General features: G+C 37.9%; 1 protein-coding gene across 1 annotated transcript in view; it reads left to right on the forward strand.

Moving 5' to 3' along the window:
- Dnah11 (dynein axonemal heavy chain 11) overlaps positions 1 to 19,973 on the forward strand; it is a 302,098-nt gene that overhangs the window by 204,737 nt on the left and 77,388 nt on the right. The window contains exons 58-63 of the mRNA XM_076853784.2: positions 72 to 185; positions 2,350 to 2,493; positions 3,108 to 3,290; positions 4,731 to 4,832; positions 11,892 to 12,026; positions 17,547 to 17,717. Of these exons, the coding sequence (XP_076709899.2) occupies positions 72 to 185; positions 2,350 to 2,493; positions 3,108 to 3,290; positions 4,731 to 4,832; positions 11,892 to 12,026; positions 17,547 to 17,717 (849 nt within the window). The remainder of the gene's footprint in view (positions 1 to 71; positions 186 to 2,349; positions 2,494 to 3,107; positions 3,291 to 4,730; positions 4,833 to 11,891; positions 12,027 to 17,546; positions 17,718 to 19,973) is intronic.

Genomic DNA, 19,973 nt, shown 5'->3' on the forward strand with positions numbered 1-19,973 from the left:
ACTTTTTCAATAGAGATCTCTGACATAATAATTTGTGTATGTGGGTTTATGTGCCTTTCCTCTCTGATTAGGTGGCAGCCATTCAGACGGAAGTGTCCCAGAAGCAGAGGGAATGTGAGGCCGACTTGCTAAAGGCTGAGCCAGCCCTGGTGGCTGCCACAGCTGCACTCAATACGCTCAACAGGGTATGATTTCTTGGCTTGTGGGTTTCCTCAAAATAATATTCAAAGGTTATTAGAGTTTTAACAACTGAGCAAAGAATATACCCATGCAGTCGTGCAGTTTTTTGAAAGAAAAAAAATACATAAAAATATTAAAATCAAAACAACCTTTGAGATCATCTTTCTAGTTCAACTTCTTTTCCCATCCAGGTGTCTGTTCCCCTACCCCTTATCCTGTGACCACATCCAACACTATGTGGTATATAATTTTATGAAATCTAGCTGGATTGCACCCAAATCCAGTTTTCAAGTTATATGTTGCTTTAAGAACTATGTGAGGGATTCTTTATTTCTTCTGGAATATAAAAAGTAGCCTCAACTGTAAAGCAAAACAACAAAACTGGTAAGAGACCCTCATGGTAAGAGTAATAGGAGCAAAGATATCAAGGCTGGTCCCCCCATGACTCCTAGTTTCATATTAGATAGTAGCAAGAGCTCACTGAACATTTGAATTTGAGAAATATTCTTTGTTTGCCACCAGGGTATTGTAAGAAAAAATGAAATGGTGGGCAATATTATTTTAAGAGCCAATAACTAATGTTGCCCTGGGGTTCTGCCAGGCCTAAGTTTAAGATGTAACTTTAAAAAGTAAGGGATCAGAGAAACACTCAAATTCTTCTCTGAATATTTTATTTTAAAGAAATAATTTTGGCTATGAACAGTTTTATAAGAGTTTTACAGTATTACTGTAAAACTGAAAAATTTTTAAAGAATATAAATATATCATGGTAGAATATTATTACACATTTGAATACTGCCATCAAAATATTGTTAAAGACTAGCTATCAATGTGAGGAATGTTCCTAATAAGTTAATAAAGCAGATTGTGAAATAGGATATATCACAAATTTTTTTTCTGGTAAGACTATCCTAGTCATAGGAAAAAAAATTAGAAAACAATAGAAGAGTATCTGGTTATCTCTTAATATTTATCTTCTAGTTGCTTCCCCAGATTTGCTGATTTTCCTCTGATTGTTCTTTATTCAGACAAAATAAGTTAATGTCACTTAAAATACAAAGTTGAGTATATTTTTAATTTTTAAAAAATTTTATGGGTCCTTTTTAGTTATACATGACAGCATTCCTTTTGATGTAATTATACAAGCATGGAATACAATTCTAATTGGGATTCTATTCTTATGGATGTACACGATGGTGGGATTTACTATGGTGTGTTCCTGTATGTACGTAGGAAAATTATTTCAGATTTGCTTCACTATCTTTCCTTTTCCTATCTCCTCTCCCTTCCCATCATTCCCCTTTGTCTAATCTACTGACTATCTATGACGAAACAATCTTGGTTAGCCAATTCTCAATTATTATTAACATGTTTCAAGAATTTGCTCTTGTTCTTACTTTCATTCCCTTTCCATTCTTCGTAATCATTTACCAAATAAATAGTCAATTTCTCATAAGGGAGCAGAGTCAGTTTCACTATTCAATATGGTTTTGTAAGCAAGAATTTATTTTGCAGCTTATAAAATAATCACAGGAAATAGCTAGTTTGTTTTTTATATCGTGTATTATGAACCTACATGTGCTTCTTACAGATACTGACTCCTACCCCAAAGCATTTGCCCTGGTTCTTGTAATTTAACCACTGATTCCATCTGTTGAGTAAATCAGTGCTGTGCTCTGAGGGGACCAGGCAATAGGGAAGAAGCTTCAGACTATTTGGAACCCTCCCAGTTAAGAGTCATTGAACTATAATGGAAGATGTTTCTTGCTTGTGCACATAAAGCAGAAAAATGAAACTAAGAGACACTGAACTTAAGGAATCATATTTATGGGAGGGCTTGGTTAAAATACAAATATTACATTGATGGAACTGAATCCATAAATACTTTGTAGCCTCTGTGCTTACATAATTTTCCGGCCTCTATGAGCAGGGCTTTGCAGGACAGCTATAAACCAATGGATTCCTTTTCTTGGGAGCAAAAAAAAAGGTAGAAATCAGAGAAGTGCCCAGCAGGAACTGAGCTCCCAAGGATCTTAAGGTAGAGTCCCTGGGGGGCAATGAACTGCCAAACCGTGACTAGTACGATGATGGGGTGGCACTGAAGCCCAGCTTGGAAACTTGCCCTCTCCAGCCTTCCCTAATCCTGTGTGTGCATCAACTTTTCTTCAGATCAACCTCACTGAGCTGAAAACCTTTCCCAACCCACCAAATGCAGTTACCAATGTCACTGCAGCTGTGATGGTCCTCCTGGCTCCCCGGGGTAGAGTGCCAAAAGATCGAAGTTGGAAAGCAGCTAAAATTTTCATGGGAAAGGTATGGGCCCGCTGGGAAAATGAAAGTGCTGACAGTTTCTGTATTGCTGTCAGTGCTCTGGGGTAGTGCATGATAGCTAAAGATGTTCAAGTCTAAAGAAGCCATCTTTCTGGCTGTGTGTCCTCTAGGCCTGCAGCTTTTGTTAGCCATATTGGAGGTTAGCTCAGGGTTGTGGCATACCTAAGGCAGTGCCAGCTGCAGGTGGAAGGTTGCTAATTATTTGCAAAATTATGAAAGCCGTTAAGTGTAGGAGGGAGAAAATTACATGGGTTTCTTAGGCTTGAAAAATGTTACTAATGTACAAGAAGGTGAAGCAAAGGGGCTTTTTGGTATGTGTTTTGCTTTTTCTTTTCTCCCTTTCTTTTCTTCAAAATGTGAATACCTCCTGTGCTGGGCCTGAATATTTTACCCTGGGATAGAAGAGGTTTTAAAAGTGTCCATTGCTAATTCTAACTTCATAGTATAAAGACTGAAAAAGTCAAACAGTAGGATAAATGCTGCTTGCCAATTTTGCCTTTGTAATGTAAGTCCTAAAAGCTGGTTTTAACTTTTGATCTTGGAATTTTCTCTGCATCCAAAATGGGTTCATTGCAATAAGTCTTTTTGCTTTACAGGTTGATGATTTTTTGCAAGCGTTAATTAACTATGACAAAGAACACATTCCAGAGAACTGCCTCAAAGTGGTGAATGAACAGTATTTGAAAGACCCAGAGTTCAATCCAAACCTGATTCAGACCAAATCTTTTGCAGCAGCTGGTCTCTGTGCCTGGGTCATCAACATCATTAAATTCTATGAGGTATCATTCCTAATCTAATGCTTTACAGGCATTATCCATGTAGGGCCATAAGCATTAATTTCCACATCAGCAGAAAATGTAATATTTGATATTTAGTTTTCTAAAGAAGGATATGCACTTTTAAGAAGAAGATATGAATGTGTTCAAGTTAACAGAATTCTATATAGGAGGATATTTTAAATGTTCAAAACTGTCTCTTTTTTTAAAGAGTAAAATAATTAGCCACTCTAGATCAAAGAGCAGCAATTAATTTGATTTCAATTAGAGAAAAATTTGTTGCATGTATAAATCATGTTTATTTACATTAAAATATTTGATTCATGTTGACATGAAACAACTGCAAGTCTGAATTCATGTTGAATTAAATCCCTGCTCTCAAAGCAAAAATTCACGCAATCTTTATTGCAGGCATACTGAGATGAGGAAATAACTATTTGTTTCTTTTAGTATTTTAATGACAAATAGTGTTTTACCTGTAGATGGTCTAATCTGAAATTTGCAATATAGAAAGATTATCATTTCTTCATTTATCAAATACTTATCAGCCAACTGTATGCTTAACTCTTTGCAGAGAACTGAAAAGGAAACTATAACCCATGCCTATGAGGAACTGTCTCATGATTCTCAGATGTATGTTGTATTCAGATATAGAATTATAAAGAAAAAGTCAATTGTAGTCAATGTCATTCCTCAAATGGTTTCCATAAAATAAGGTTATATCCTTCACACTGTGGAACCCCAGGAGCAGGACATTGTTGATCTTTCTCTCATGGAAATCTTTTAGCCCAAGAGTTTACAGTAGATGTATAGCCTCTCTCCATAATAAAAAGCCTAAGCACTGTGTTCCATTGGTGAAAAGATGAGCACAGATCTGAACTATAGCTGCGTTGTGTTGCTATAAAGAAAGACAAGTTGACTTCCTTGGTCCACCTAAATTCTTAAATGGTTCCTTGAAATAACACATACTTAAAACAGGTGCTTCAAAAAGAAAGTGAATGTGTGGTTCATATTGTGCAAGAACATCTCCCACTTCCTGTGTTCAGAGAATTTCTCCATGCTTTCTGCCTCAGAGTCTAGATTTGATCACACATTTAGCTGCGTTTCATGCACCTTGCACTTTCTAGTTAAAGGAGGATTATCTCCATATTTGATTTAAAAAAAGCAAATCTTAGACTATTCATGGGGTTTGACCTCTAGAGCATTCTATGCAAGTACTTGTAACTCTAAGGTCCAGAATAAACAAGTAACCAATGGAGATCCAGAGAGAGTGGGAAGCTTTGTCTATTTTTCCTTAGCTGATGCCATGCTAGAGAAGCAGCAAATTACTTGGTAAACTAGAGATTTTATTTGCAGAGTGCTCAGCCTATGTAAGGTCAAGTGATTATTCTTCCCATTCACATCTGTATTGCCTTCTGAATTAAATCCCATATGGATTTCCAGGTCTACTGTGATGTCGAACCAAAACGCCAAGCATTAGCCCAAGCAAACTTAGAACTGGCGGCAGCTACTGAAAAACTTGAGGCCATCAGGAAAAAGCTTGTGGTAAGTGCAAAACATGAATCTAAAGAAGTTCCCACTGCTTCCTTAGGAACCCTTCTTCAGACATGGTCATGCGTAAGCTCTGCCCAACAGAAAGGAATTTGATCTTCATGGATGTTTTCCCTTAGATACCCATTCAATAGATGTTTCTGATGGGTGAAGTGCTGGGCACTGACTGGAAAAGTGGAAGCAGTCATAGTGTCTGCACTTAACTAATTTTCACAGTCTAGTAGGAGGAGGAGGGCAGGTAGCATAAGGGGCTTGAAAGCCCAGCTCCTCTAGGCACAGTGGCACACACCTGTAATCCCAGTGGCTCAGGAGACTGAGACAGGAGGATGGCGAGTTCAAAGCCAGCCTCATCAAAAAGAGAGGCACTAAGCAACTCAGTGAGACCCTGTCTCTAAATAAAATGCAAAATAGGGCTGGGGATGCGGCTCAGTGGTCCAGTGTCCCTGAGTTAATCCCTGGTACCCCAAAAAATATTAAAAAAAAATAGTTCATATCCTGGCTCCATGATTTCTACTGGTCTATATCTTGGCTCCATGATTTATTGTTTTACCCCACACAAGTTGTTTAACCTCTCTGAACTTCCATTTTCTCATCTCTGAAATAGGTACAGATTAAGCATTCCTTATTCAAAATCTAAAATGCTCCCAAATTCAAAACTTCTTTAGCTCCAATCACGTTGGAGCTAAAGAAGTTTTGGGCTACCTGGCATCCAGTCTGCCTTCTTTAAAAGAAACCAGCCAGATTTATCTTTGGGGAATTTTCTCTCATCACTAGATATGCTCAAGTTGGGGTTTTTAGCAGGATTGCTCTTCCCTGTTCTACCTGTCAAGCTTTGCCAATTAAATTCCCCCCATCTCTCAAATTTGAATGATGGGCAGAAGGAGTAAAAGACTGAGAACAGTATTTGTACCTTTTAGAGATCATTCAGATAAGACTCAAGCAGTTCCTGCCTCCAAGTCCCTAAGCTTCTTGAAGGTTCTTTGCCTTTCCTTCCCCCCAGAGAGCTTTCCCATGTTTTTCCAATAAATTCCCTTTAGGTCAAATTAGCTAGAGGGTTTTTTTTTCCACTATGACCTAAGGTATCTAGATACTCTGCAGTAAACAGCACACAGTGGATGTTTTGTAAATATTAGTTCCTGCCCTTCCTGTTGAAAACCCATGTGTAGATATTCCACTGTCAGGACTGGAGTTTGACAGTGAAGCCTGACTCAGAAACTTAGATTTGGAAATTGTTGGCATAATGATCATATGTGTAGAGAGATTGTCCAGTGGGAATGTGAGGACAAAGGAGCAGAGGGGGCTGAGGGTAGATGGCAAGGAGGATGTTCCTTATTCAGACTTTGTCCTGCCGTAGATACCGGAGAATATGAATGCAACAGCCACTGAAGTCTAGAATCTGGTGCTTGCAGTAGCTGCATAGCTACACCAGGCCTCCTTCAGAACAAAGCTGGAACTAGACCTACTTATGTGTGAACTCAATCATCAATTGGGCAGAAAGGGAGGGGACTCCTAATAGCCCCAGCCTCCATTGTTTCAGAGCAAACCTATTAAAAGCCAAGATCAGAGCCCAAGACACTGACTCCATGAATATACCAGAAAGAGATTGATTTGTGCTCTCATTTTACTGTTGGGTAATTATATTTACATTATGATTATTTAAATCTCAGAATCTTTCTCCTATGACACATACAATTTTAGCACGGCTTGCAACCATTGATTTCCCCCTTATTTTTTGAGGCTGCTTCCAAGAGACCTTCCTGATCCACACTCCTTGCCCAGGTGACTTGACCCCCTGCTACACACACACACACACACACACACACACACACACACACACACTCTTCCTGTTCACTAGGTACCTCTTCCTAGTAGAGCACCAAGCATGCTGTTCAGTGATACCTGATGACTGATTGAAGAAAAGCAGATTGGCAGCAACAGCAGCTGATTTGGACACGTCCAGGATAAACATGTTAACTTTACAAAAGTCATCCTCATTCATTGGTCAAAACTGTGGATTTTCTCTAGAAAAATGTTGCATCTACTGTTAGTGACTTTGGTAAATATTAGAAGCAATTTGATGTTCATAGGAAAAGTGAACATCAAATTGCTTCTTGAGAATGCTCAAGACAACCATGAGTTAAATCCAAAGTTAAGACTTTCTGTGTTTGCACAACTAATCATTTTTTGGACATAGCTACAACTAACTGGAAAGAACTATTCACACCATGTGTTTTCAGAAACCCGCAGAATAAGCAGAGGGTCATTTATCAGCCTCATAATTAAGTTATCAGAGAAAAGAAAAACAAAATAGTAGTTGAATTGACTTTTTGAAGAAAAAATTCCCCTGCCCAAAGTGGAGAACAAGAGAGGAGTTACAAATGCAGCAGAATTCTGGCTGCAATTCCCTCAAGGGTCCAAGGCCCTCCCAAGGCTACGTGGCTGGTCAGGCTAAGGACAAGGTAACTTTGCACAGTTCTTCTGTTGGCACACAGTATGAAATAGAGATCTCAGCCCAAGTGAAATTATAGTTTTTGCTAGCTTTCATTTTCTCCAGCCTTTCATTTCTCCTCCTCAACTTTCCTGCTTCCTAACCTGTATCTCCTGCTGCCTTCTTACCTAGGACAGTGGGGGTATGTCTGATGGGAACAGCAGTACCGTCATGAAAAAATGATAATACCAGGGTGTTAATCTCTGTGCAATTGTTCTTTTGAGTCTCTAGTTTTAGATTCAAGGACAGCCTCATATTGAAGGTTGAGTGGAAAAAAAGGTTTTTTGCTAAGCTTTGTGGAAGAAAGGACATTGGGCTAGGGATATAGTTCAGTAGGTAGAGTGCTTGACTTGTATGCACAAGGCCCTGGGTCCTAATCCTCTGTACCACAAAAAAAGGGGGGGGGGCTATCTTGTGTCTTAAATGGAGCCTAAGAATGGCAATAAAGAAAATCTAAAACCAATCTCTTTAGGGTAGTATTTCTCAAAGTTATTCCCTGGACCAGCAGTAGCATCAGTGTTTCATGGGAACTGCTTAAAAGTAGATTCCAGACCCAGCCTTGATCTACTGAGTCAGAAACTTTGGCAGTGCAACCCTGGAATCCAGATTTTAACATGCCTTCCAGCTAGTTCTGTTGCGTGTTGTTTGATAATCACTAATTTAGGGGATCTGGATAGCTAGAGTTCTTGAATTGAGTTCTTCCATCTTTGATCCATTTATTTCTAGAAACTTGAAGCTAGAGTCTGTCAAGAACTGGGAAAGGAACAGAATTTTACCCTCCTTGCAAGCTAACAAGGTTAGATACCACAATTTCACACATACTAACAGACAACATGGACTTGTGAGTCAGAGAGGAAAGGATTTTATTACTCTGACAGCCATCAGAGTGGACTTCATGTTTTCACCCACCTGTTACTTTTCCTTTTCTCCTGACTCCTGTGGGAGTAATGTTCTCAACTTTCCACAAAACTGTTTGGAGACAGGCTAATAGGTTTTTTTGTTTGCTTGTTTATTTTTTACTTTTAACATATTAAAGAATAAAATCTATTCCTTGCTCATAGGCCATTCAAAGACTTGCCAGCAAGCTAGATCTAGTCTAGGGGCCATAATTTGCTGATCTTTGCTCTGTACTAATATTGAAGACTATTTGGGATCTTGTGTTCTCTTACCTGCCCGTTTTCCCTAATTCTCCTAGGTCTGGCTTGGACTTTATTTCTCCATGAAGTTCCCCTAAATGGCCACCAATTTCTCTGTTATGACATATAACTAGTGCATTAGAGCATGGCTTACCCGAACATACAGACTATCATTTCCACACTAACCCTGAGTTTCTTAAGGTCTTTAGTGTTTTATCCCTGGTATCTGACACATGGGAGATACCAAAAAAATTATTAGTTAAATGAACAAACAGATACCACACCTTATTTTATTTTTTTCCCCGCCTTTGGTACTGGGGATTGAACCAAAGGGTGCTTTACCACTGAACTACCCTCCCAGACCTTTTTATTTTTGAGACAGAGTCTCACTAAGTTGCTAAGGATCTCATTAAGTTGCTGAGGCTGTCCTTGGACTTGAAATCCTCTTCCTCAACCTTCCAAATCATTGGGATTACAGATGTACACCACTGTGCCTGGGTCACACCTTACATTTTAACTAAAACATTAATTTGTTCTACTTGAGAACTCAATATTCGGTCCAGTAAATACACATTTTAAAACAGTGGACTGGGCAGTCCAGAGAGCTAAATAAGGCTTAGTCCTCACTCTGTAAAATCTTATAGTGAATTTAATCAGTGCTGTTTCATTTTCTTGATGCAGTCAAGAGAGATTACATTGTCTACCATTGAAGTATGAAGACGAGAGTGGTCAATTCTACACATAAGGATGAGGGTGGGGGATGCTCAGGAAGAATTTGGTGAAACAGTTTTTTCCCCCCAATTGAATCTTGAAAGATGGATAAATTTGGACTGGAAGATGGGGGTGGAGCATCCATGAAGGTACTATGGAAGAGAGCCATGTGTTCTGTGGACAATGAGCAGCTTAGTGTGGCTAAAAAGTAGAGTATGGGAGTTGGTGAGTGGGGGTCATTTTGGTGAAATGGGAGCAAGGGGTAAAATTACCCCAGAACTTGCACAAGAGATGAGGTAAATAGGCATTGTATTGGTGAGGAGATACCTAGCTTTATAATGTCTTTTAATGCCCCCACCCAAAACCAGTTACAGACAGTCATGAATACTAATGATATTTTCTAATCTAAAATACCTGAGACTGAAAAAAGCACTGAAAGTGCTTTGGATTTCCAATTTTTAAAATTTTAGGATATTCATATATACATAATGGAATATCTTAGGGATGAGACCCAAGTCTAAACAAGAAATTCGTTTATATTTTACATATACTTTATTTGTACACATAGGCTAAAAGTAATTTTATACATTTTTTTTAACGTGCCTACCTTTTGACTGTGAGCTATCCCTTGAAGTTAGGTGGGCACTTTTCCCTTCAGATTTCCATATTTGGAATGCTCATCTGTGGTTTTTTAATTTTTTTTTTCATTTTTTCCCCACAATGATTAGTATATGGATGAAGTAATAATAGTTTCACTGGTGGATCTTACCAGATTTGTTGCAGTAAAATGGTAGAGGAGAACAAAAAAAAATGATCAGAATAAAGGTCAGATTGAAATTGATTAAAGAAATAATGGGTGGTAAGAAAAGACAAATAACAAGAATAGGGTTTTTTTTTTTTAGAGATAAATTGGGGGGGGAGGGATAAAAGTGAAATTAAGACCCTCTCCAAAAAGGTTCTGAAAGCCTAATTTAAGTCTCAGAGTAACATCATCTGATGATTACCTATTTGCTTTGAGCTGTTGTGTGCAAAACGTACATTTTATACACTTATTTTTATATTAAGTTGATCTGTACCACCAGGATTCCCTTCAAATCTCTGAAGCAGAGCTAGTGAGTATAAGCTCAAGCTAACAACTGAACTTTCCCTCAAAGAAAGTAACAAGACTTTCACCTTTCTGCTTGCTGTTTATCATAGCAAATTATTTCTGGTAAACTTTCCTCAGAGTTACATACCAAGGGCCAAATTTTACCCAAATATTTGTCATTAGTGGATTATGTTCCAGCTAAGTGAAGAGATGAACTAAATGAGAATTTGTATTCCTTTTTGGGGGTTGGAGGGGTAGTACCAGAGATTGAACTCAGGAGCACTGGACCACTCAGCCACATCCCCAGCCCTATTTTGTATTGTATTTAGAGACAGGATATCACTGAATTGCTTAGAGCCTTGCTTTTGCTGAGGCTGGCTTTGAACTTGCCATCCTCCTGCCTCAGCCTCTTAAGCCACTGGGGTTACAGGCATTATGCCACTACGCCCAGCAGAATTTGTGTTCCTTTTAAAGAAAATTTCAGTGTTACTTCAGTACACCAACCTGACTTTCACCGCATGCTTACTGAATGTTCTGTGCCCTGTTTCATGTGCATTAATGTACTTAATCCCACAAAAGCTGTATGAGGTGTGTATAAATAATAGTTCATTTAACAAATAAGGAAATGTGAAACTCGCAGAATGTGAATGGTGAGTTCAAAGTTCTGTGGCTCATAGAGGCAAAGAGGGACTAGACTCGAGCCATTTTAAACCCAATGCTAAATACTCTTAACCACACACTATCCCAAGCTTAATAGTGCTATTTTTCATAAAAATTAATGTATTCTAATGTATGAGCTCATTCTTTTAAAATAGCTGGGTCCTTTACACACAGCCTTTCATCTTTCCTCATTCTCCAGAATGGTTTCATCTGCTCTCCTATGCCCCTGGTGGAAAGTGGTCTTCCCCTAAATGTTGCCCCTCAAAATGCGCATATCTTCCCAGTTTTTTTTTCATTTTTATTTTTTAGTTGTAAATGGACACAATATACTTATTTCATTAATTTATTTTTAAGAGGTGCTAAAGATTGAACCGAGTGCCTCATGCCTGCAAGGCAAGCGCTCTACCACTGAGCTACAGCCCCAGCCCCTACCCCCTCCCAGGTTTTTATAAGACAATGGATTACCTCTGAGTTGCAATCCCATGTTTCCAGAGTAGAAAATCTGATAGGATGAATCAGGTGAGGTCTGAAGGGGCTCAATAAGTCACATCCCTTTTCACTGCCTACATTCTGAATCAAATGAGAAAAGAGTCAATAGGCTAGGCAGATCACCCTGGACATTAACAAAGCTGGTACTGGAGAAGGAGGCTTACATAGGACAGCAGAGGGTGATGGTGTACCCATAATGCATGAGTCTTAAGAGCACATCACTTGCTTCAGTCTCTCTCTGTACTCTGCTGAGTGGAGAAGGAAGATAAGGTGATCAAATGGTCATCTGATAGTCTGCGGAGGCTCTGACATACTATCATGACTGTATCCTCCTCCTCCTTTTCCTCCCCTAAAATATGTATGGTCAAAGAGCAAAGGAGAAAAAGCAGTTTTTCTTCAAGATAACAGATATTCTATAATGATTACTGTACTATTTCTGTTTTAACTAAAAATGACTCAAGTTAACTTTGATTCTTATTCAGGATCTGGATCAAAATCTGAGCAAACTCACGGCTTCATTTGAAAAAGCAATAGCAGAGAAAGTCCGATGTCAAGAAGAGGTGAACCAAACCAACAAAACCATTGAACTAGCCAACAGACTTGTCAAGGAACTTGAGGCAAGATAACTTGTTCTTCTAAACTGTTCACTAAACATTCAGTTCAGCTTCTTTGGGTTGTATTATTTACTCATCGTCAGTTACGACTAAGAGGAGAGTGAATCAACAATAAATGGGAATAGGTAGTCACCACTCACACAGTGGGTCAAAATGGCCAGAAGGAAGTGACCAATCCTGTGTTTTATAGAAAAGAAAACAACATCAGTTACAATGTTTTTTTAACATAGTCAGTAAATTCAGTGTGACTTCAGCGTAGTTTTCAACAAAAGCAGGAAGAAGATATGCTTTTGTCAGAATTTATTTGTTTTGTATCCCTTGTAAAACACCAGCTGTAGGTAGGTATCTACTTATTTTTTTTCCTCTATTTTCTTTTTAAGGACATTATGAAGTCCTTTAAAAACAAAAATAAAGCCTGTCATAATATGTCATAAAACTCAGGACAACTAATAGGTAACTGTGATACAGAACTGTTGATCCTTTTAATATACATTTGCATTAAATTCTACCAGCAGACCACGACTTTTAAGCCAAATCTAATTGATTTATGTTTTTGTTGCTACATCTTTTTATACGTGACTGACATACTAATATTAAGAGTAATTCCATAAGATAAAGATTTTTAAGTAATTCTCAATTTTTTTTTCCTGTATGAACATATGGTCTTTGACATAAATAAGTCACAAAAATTAAGATTTTACTTGCTTTATCATGTGGTGTTAAACAATTCGGGCAAGTCTCTGAGCTGCTTCAACTTTGTTTCCTTTTCCATAAAATGGGAATGTGGATAATACCTACCTCACAAAGTTGTAATGAATCTTGAAAGAGATAATGCCTATTCGAGTGTTTTCTGTCAGAAAAATAAATAATCCAAAAAAGAGATGGTCAAAGGATTGGGTAGACATTTCTCATCAGATTACCTGCAGGTGGCCTGTAAGAACATGAAAAGATGTTCAGCTTCATTTGCATTTCCTACTGCAGAACTACAAGGTGACCACTTTCATATCTTCTGTGATGATAATAATAAAAAAAAATCTTCGGCAGTATCAAGTATTGTTGAGGAACTAGAGAAGTAAAATTCTACATACATTGCTGGTTGGAATGTAAGATGGCTCAGCCTCTGGAAAAGCTTGGTAGTTCCTCAAAATATTTAATATGAGGTAACTATGTGATTCAGTAATGCTATACATATCCAAAAGATTCATATCCAAAAGAAATGAAAGCAAATGCCCACACCAAAACTCTACTGCCATTGCTCATTGCAGCATTATTTGCAAGACCCAAAAGTAGAAACAATCCAACTATCTATCATCTGATGAGTGGATAAATAAAATGTTTTATTTATACAGTAGATATTATACAGGTATAAAAAGGAATGAGTATTGATACATGCTACAACATTGATGGCCCTTGAAAACAACATACTAAGTGAAAAACGTAATACTCAAAAGGCTACATATTGCATGATTTCATGTGTACAAAACACCCCAAATAGGCAAATCTATAGATGTAGAATATACACTAGTGGTTAGAGAGGCTTGAGAAACAGGTGGAGTTCAGGGAGTGACTGCTCATAGACAAACAATTTTTCTTTGCGGTGAGGAAAATACTTTAAAATTAGATCATGAAGATGATTGCCCAAGTCTCTAAATATACTAAAAACTACTTAGTTGCATATTGCCTGGTGTAAGAATCATATCTCAGTAAATGTATTATTTTAAAGCATAAAGTATATAACTGCACTATTAGCATATAAAAAGTATACAACTGAAAAAGTATATCATGAAGTATCTAACAAATAAGTTTATAACTATATTATTAGAACTACATTTAGCTGGTAAGTGTATAACTGCACTCTTAGAAATGTGTTTCCATAGCGATGATAGAAAACTTGATTTACAGTGGCTTAAGCAAATAGAAGTTTATTGCCAAAAAATGCTAGGGATAGACCATCATATCATTGTTGATTTAGGTGATTAATGGTCAAATACCAACCTCTCCTGCTGTACCTGCTTAGCATGTGGACATTTACCCTCATGCATTTTGCCTCATGATTTCTCAGGAGGAGGAGGGAAGTCTGCATCAGCTGGGTTTTCCTCTTTTGATTAAAATTTAAAAAGAAGAAAACCCTGAAGCTTTCATAGAGATCTTGCTAGCAGACTCCCACTGAAGTTTCTTTAGCCAGAACCAGATGTACAGTTCCTAACTGCAGAAGGGCCTGGGAAGGTTGGGTAGTGATTGCTTCAGTCAATCACAGTCCTTCTTTTGAGGCTGGATTCATTACCACCCAATTCAGAATGACGGTTCTCTTAGCAAGCGAGGAGAGAAAAATGTGTGTTGGGATGGTTGAACTGGTGATAGCCTACTTTCTCATATATTTAGAATTTTAAAAATTTAATTTAAATTTGCCACAAATTTAACCTTCTCTCCCCAACATTCTGAAACTGGTAGTTCATGGTATATAAACCTAGTTAATTCTGTAAAATGTATTATTTATTCCATCTCAATAACTACAGGTCTTTTATTCCAAATTTTCTAGCCAAAAGCTTTTGAATTACCCTTAGCTTTTTGCCCCTTATGAATTCCCTGTGGCTTGTCATATCTTACTGGCCCTACCTTGGAAGTCCATTCAGAATCTCACCACCTCTCACTCCCTCCATACCCAGTGCTGGTCCACACCACCAGCATCCCACCCCCTAGTGCCTCCCTGGCCTCCACCATTACCCCCTAATGTGCATTCCTCTCATTGCAGCTGAGCAATACCTTGAAAGCTGCATTCATGTCACCATGTTGCTCAGAACTCCCCAATAACTAACCACTTCACTCAGAACAATCCACAGGCTTTAAACACCCTGGGAGGCCATATGTGATCTGGCTGCTGGGTGCCTCTGTCCTCCGCTCTGCTCCTTTCCCTCTTGCTGCTGCTCCTCTGGTCTTCTCACCCTCCTCATATAGTTGCTGTCCTGTCTGTGGCCTTTGGCTTTTTCCTCTACACAGTTTCCCCCTTCCCAGATGTCACGTCGCTGACTCCCCACTTCTTCAGTCTCTGCCAAAAGCTACATTTATCACGTGGTCTCCTTAGACCTCCCTAAACAGAGCACCCACTCTACACTTGCGCGCGCGCGCACACACACACACACACACACACACAGCTCTGCTGCCCTCTTACACTTACTCAGCATTACATTTCTGTACCATGGATCATCACATGACAATTACAGATGTACATATACACACACACTTATTAACCCTCTTCCCCCATTAAAATATAAGCACTCAAGAACAAGAGCATCATGTTTTGTGAGTCACTTGATCCCAGGCACAGAGATTAGTCCCCAGCATGTTACAGGCATCAAGAGTTATTTGCTGAAAGAATGAATGGATGCATTTTGGAAATCTCTTGTGTTTTTTTGTTTTGTTTTGTTTTTTGTTTTTTTAATTATGGAGCCCTTTGAAGACACATTCTTTAAGTCAGTTGAGAAATTTTATTCCTCCTAATAGGCACTACTACTCTCATTTAATTTGGTAAGATTTAAACCCTTGAAAGTATTTATCATCTGTGAGGTACCTGAGAAAAAGAAGTACGTAGACTGTTTCTGAAGTGGTTATGAAGTACCTGCATTTTATCAAGGCCAAAGAAGGCTTTCCCCTTTGTCTCTCCCACATGGCCATATTTCCAAAGGCTTCGCTTTCTTGTGATGATTTAGACAATGACGGGGGAAAAAGCTTGTGTGTTGTTAACTAGGAAAAAAATATATTTTTGAAGGATTAATTGAAGATGTCAGGTCTTTTCCTTTGAGGATAAATTCTTTCTGACTAGAACAGGAGACAGTTAACTTCTGAAAAACATCAAGACTGATGATTTTGTCTATATAGCATTGACCTGGAAGCTCAACCATTCAGACTAATAAATCAGGCAATTTATATTTAATCATTAACTAACTCCTGAGCTGAACAGCTGTTCAAAATTAGAAATGGGTCACCCCGGCCAGGACGACATTACGAGCAATCTATAATGCATTAGAATAAAATTACAGTGATTTTTAACTGTCTAGAAATTTATTACAGGACATGTTCCAACTCTTAAACCCTTGTTAGCCAATGTCAGTAATGATTTATGTTGTGTGGGTGGAATAGTGAAATTATCGACGATTTCAATAGCCAATAAGTCTATGTTTAGTAAATCTTCAAATTTCAAAGCTGTTGTGGAGAATGAGGTGGGTTCACTTTATTGTTTATCATTTACAAACCAAAGACAACAAAGATGGAGGGTAGGCAAATGAGAGATTTCTCTGGAAAATTAATGGGCATGTTGTCTGTGGTGGAAAAAGTGATAAATTCTAAAAAGAGGACCAGAGAGCTGGAGTTCCTCAGCGTTTAATTATATAGCAAACTTGGGGTGATCTCTATCAAGGAAAGCAAGGTGACACCTTAAAACAGCTTTGCTAAGCATTTCACATGCTGATCTCATGACCCCAGCATCCTAGGTATCAGGATGTCTTTCAGGAAACTGACATTTCAATCTGTTCTGACATACATCATTTTGGGGGTTCTATGGACTTTCCTCTTTCACGAGAAAAGCACAATCCTTCAAGTTCCTGTTTTGCTTATACTGGCAAATTGCTGATTTTTTTTTCAGGTTCTATTAATTTCCATGTTGCTAGAATATTATACTAATTTTTAGCACGCCTTGATATAAAGTGAATTAGTGAACTATCCTGCAGTTCAGGCAATCCATACACATTTATTTCAGTTTTATTCAAATCCAATATTAAGGGCTCCACATACTTAACCTGTAAATCAGATCTTAAATGACCAACCCTCTAGATATAAGGACTTCAGTATTCTTTGAGCGTACTGTCTTCAAGGTTAGTGAAGTCCTGATTTCCATCTTTTTACATAGGTCATAGCTTCCTCCACTGATTTAATGATTATATTAGAAAAATAACCTTTAGTAACTACTGGCATAATTCTTTAATAGAATTTGAGATAGATGGCTATTTAAGCTTCATGTTTTAATTAGTTAACATGAATGATATTTGTCATTTTCTTTGTCTATAATCAGTCCACTGAGCTTGTTTGTTAATGGGGAAAGGATGCATCTAGGTCCGTGTGGTGTTATTGCTGAAAAGTGCAAAGAATGGAGAACAGCTACACCGACATCCACAATCCTAACATCACTCATTCTTAGCCATAGCCTTTGACCCTCCATGCTCAAAGAGAGAAGTAACTGTCTTCCTCTCAAGAAGAACCCCAATCATGATTAAAGAGCAGGGCATCCAACTCTTGCTAAAGGAGATATTAAACAACCAATGTCACATAGTACTAAAGTCAACTGAAGAGAATAGAACTATTTAGTTTAAAGCACATGACAGTTTCAGCAGTCATGCTGTTTACATTTTGCTCCTTCCAGAGATGGTACAGGGTGCCGTAGTCTTAAACTGTGCTATAAGATAACTGCATTAAGTATTTGTTGAGTTGATGCTCTCACTGCAATTACATGTGAATGATTTTATTGTTCAGTCAGAGAAGATTCGCTGGGGTCAGAATATTAAGTCCTTTGAAGCTCAAGAAAAGACGCTGTGTGGAGACGTCCTCCTTACTGCAGCATTTGTGTCTTACGTTGGGTCCTTCACCAAACAGTATCGTCAGGAACTGGTGCACTGCAAGTGGGTTCCATTTCTTCAACAGAAGGTGAGTTGAGCTCTTTATCTTGTCACCCTGTGGAAGCATCATATGGAAATTCAAGTAGTAAGAAAAAAATATACTAGGAACTTTTGTTACCACTCTTATGGTAACTGGCAGAGAGTTCTCCTGTGAAGATGTTCCTGGTATGTTGCACAACTTCTGTTTTAACAATGATTTTCACAGATAGGAGAAAAGTAATTATACAGAGTTATGGTTAGAAAAGTACATTTAACAAGAATGATAGAAATCGAATTTGGATTATATTGCTGAATGGCACAAAATTTTGATTTCTTACTGATATGAGTTATTAAGGATTTGCTTTTATTATAACTATTATCACGTATTGAACTGATTAATGGGATTATTTGTGATATTTTCCTATGTACATGCACACATCACCCTTCTAACCCCACTCCTTCTTTGCCTCAGCACCCTTTCCAGTCCCTATGCAATAGTAATCCCTTTTCTACTTCCATTTCTTGTTTTGGGGGAGCTTTTGTTGTTTAGTTTCCACACGACAGAGGACAAGAGATATTTGTCTTTCTGTGTTTGGCTTATTTTGCTTAACATGTTGTTCTCCAGTTTCGTCCATTTGCCTGCAAATGACAGGACTTCATTATTCTTTATAGCTGAATAGTACTCCATTGTATGTATATATACCATATTTTCTTCATCCTCTAGTGTGCTGATGAGCATTTAGGCTGACTCCATATCTTGGCTATTGTGAATAGTGCTACAGTAAGCATGGTATGCAGGTGTCTTGTCTTGTATGTTGACTTCATTTCCTTCTAATGTATACCCAAGAGTGGGATAACGGGATCTTATGGTAGTTACATTTCTAGTTTTTTTGAGGAACCTTCATACTATTTTCCATAGTGTCCATATTAAATTACATTCCCACCACCAGTATAGGGTTCCTTTTACTGCACATCCTCACCAATATTTGTCATTGTTGTTGTCATTTATAATAGCCACTCTAGCTGGGGAGAGATGGGATCTCAATAGTTTTGATTTGCATTTCTCTGAATAAGGATATTGAGCATTTAAAAAAAATATTTCTTGGCCATTTGTAAATCTTTTAAGAAGCATCTATTCAGATCTTTTCCCCATTTTTAAAATGGATTGCTTGTTATGGTTGTTTGTTTTTTATTCCTTTAAAAATTCTGGGTATATAACCCTCTGTCAAATGATTAGCCAGCAAATGTTTTCTCCAATTCTGTAGTTAATATCTTCAGCTCTGTTGATTGTTTCCCTGGCTCTGAAGAATCTTTTTAGTTTGATCTTATCCATTTTGTCAGTTTTTACTTTTTTCTCCTGTACTTTGAGTCCTATCCAGAAAATCACTGCTTGTACCACTATGTTGAACTATTTCCCCTTACATTTTTCTGTGGTGGTTTCAGAGTTTCAGGAGTTACATTAAGGTCTTCGATCCATTTCAAGTTGATTTTTTGCACAGTGTCAGAAAAACGAGTTCAGTTTCAATCTTCTGCATGTAGCCACGTGCAGTTCATTCTCTTTCTCTCCCCAGTTCATTCTCTCTATCTCCATTACCCCACCCCTAGCTAAAGGTTTCTCGATCTTTTCAAAGAACCAACTGTTTCATTCAGCCTTTATAATTGTTCTTTGATACTCTTCCATTTCTCCTCTGATCTTTGTCATTTCTTTCCTTCTATTAATTTGGGGTTTGGTTTGGTCTTTTTAAGACATTGAGATGCACCATTAGGTAGTTTATTTGATCACTCTATTTTTTTGAGATAATCACTCATTTCCCCAGTCTTCTCTCTTAGTACTGGTTTTTTTTTTTTTTTGAATCCTACAACTTTTGATATGTTCAATTTTCATTTGTTTCAAAAAAGAAATCCTTAAATTTCCCTTCTGATTTCTTCAATATCCCACTATTCAATCAAAAGTGTGTTGTTCATTTATGTGTTTGTACAATTTTTTGTGTGTGTGTGGTGTTGGGGATTGAACCCAGGGCCTTGTGTATGCGAGTCAAGCACTCTGCCAACTGAGCTATATCCCCTGCCCTGTGTTTGTATGATTTCTAAAGTTTCTCTCAATGCTGATTTCTAGTTTCAATCCATTGTGATCCAAAAAGATATATGATATGGTTCCAATTGTTTTTGAATTTGTTATGACTTGTTTTGTAGCTCAGTATATGGTCTGTTTCGAGAAAATTGTATGCACTCATGAAAAGAAAGAATGTGCATTTTGCAGCTGTTGGATGGAATGGTCTATAAACATGTATTAGGGCCGGGGGCT

Source organism: Callospermophilus lateralis, chromosome 1, assembly GCF_048772815.1.
Source record: "Callospermophilus lateralis isolate mCalLat2 chromosome 1, mCalLat2.hap1, whole genome shotgun sequence".
NCBI classification, from domain to species: Eukaryota; Metazoa; Chordata; class Mammalia; order Rodentia; family Sciuridae; genus Callospermophilus; species Callospermophilus lateralis.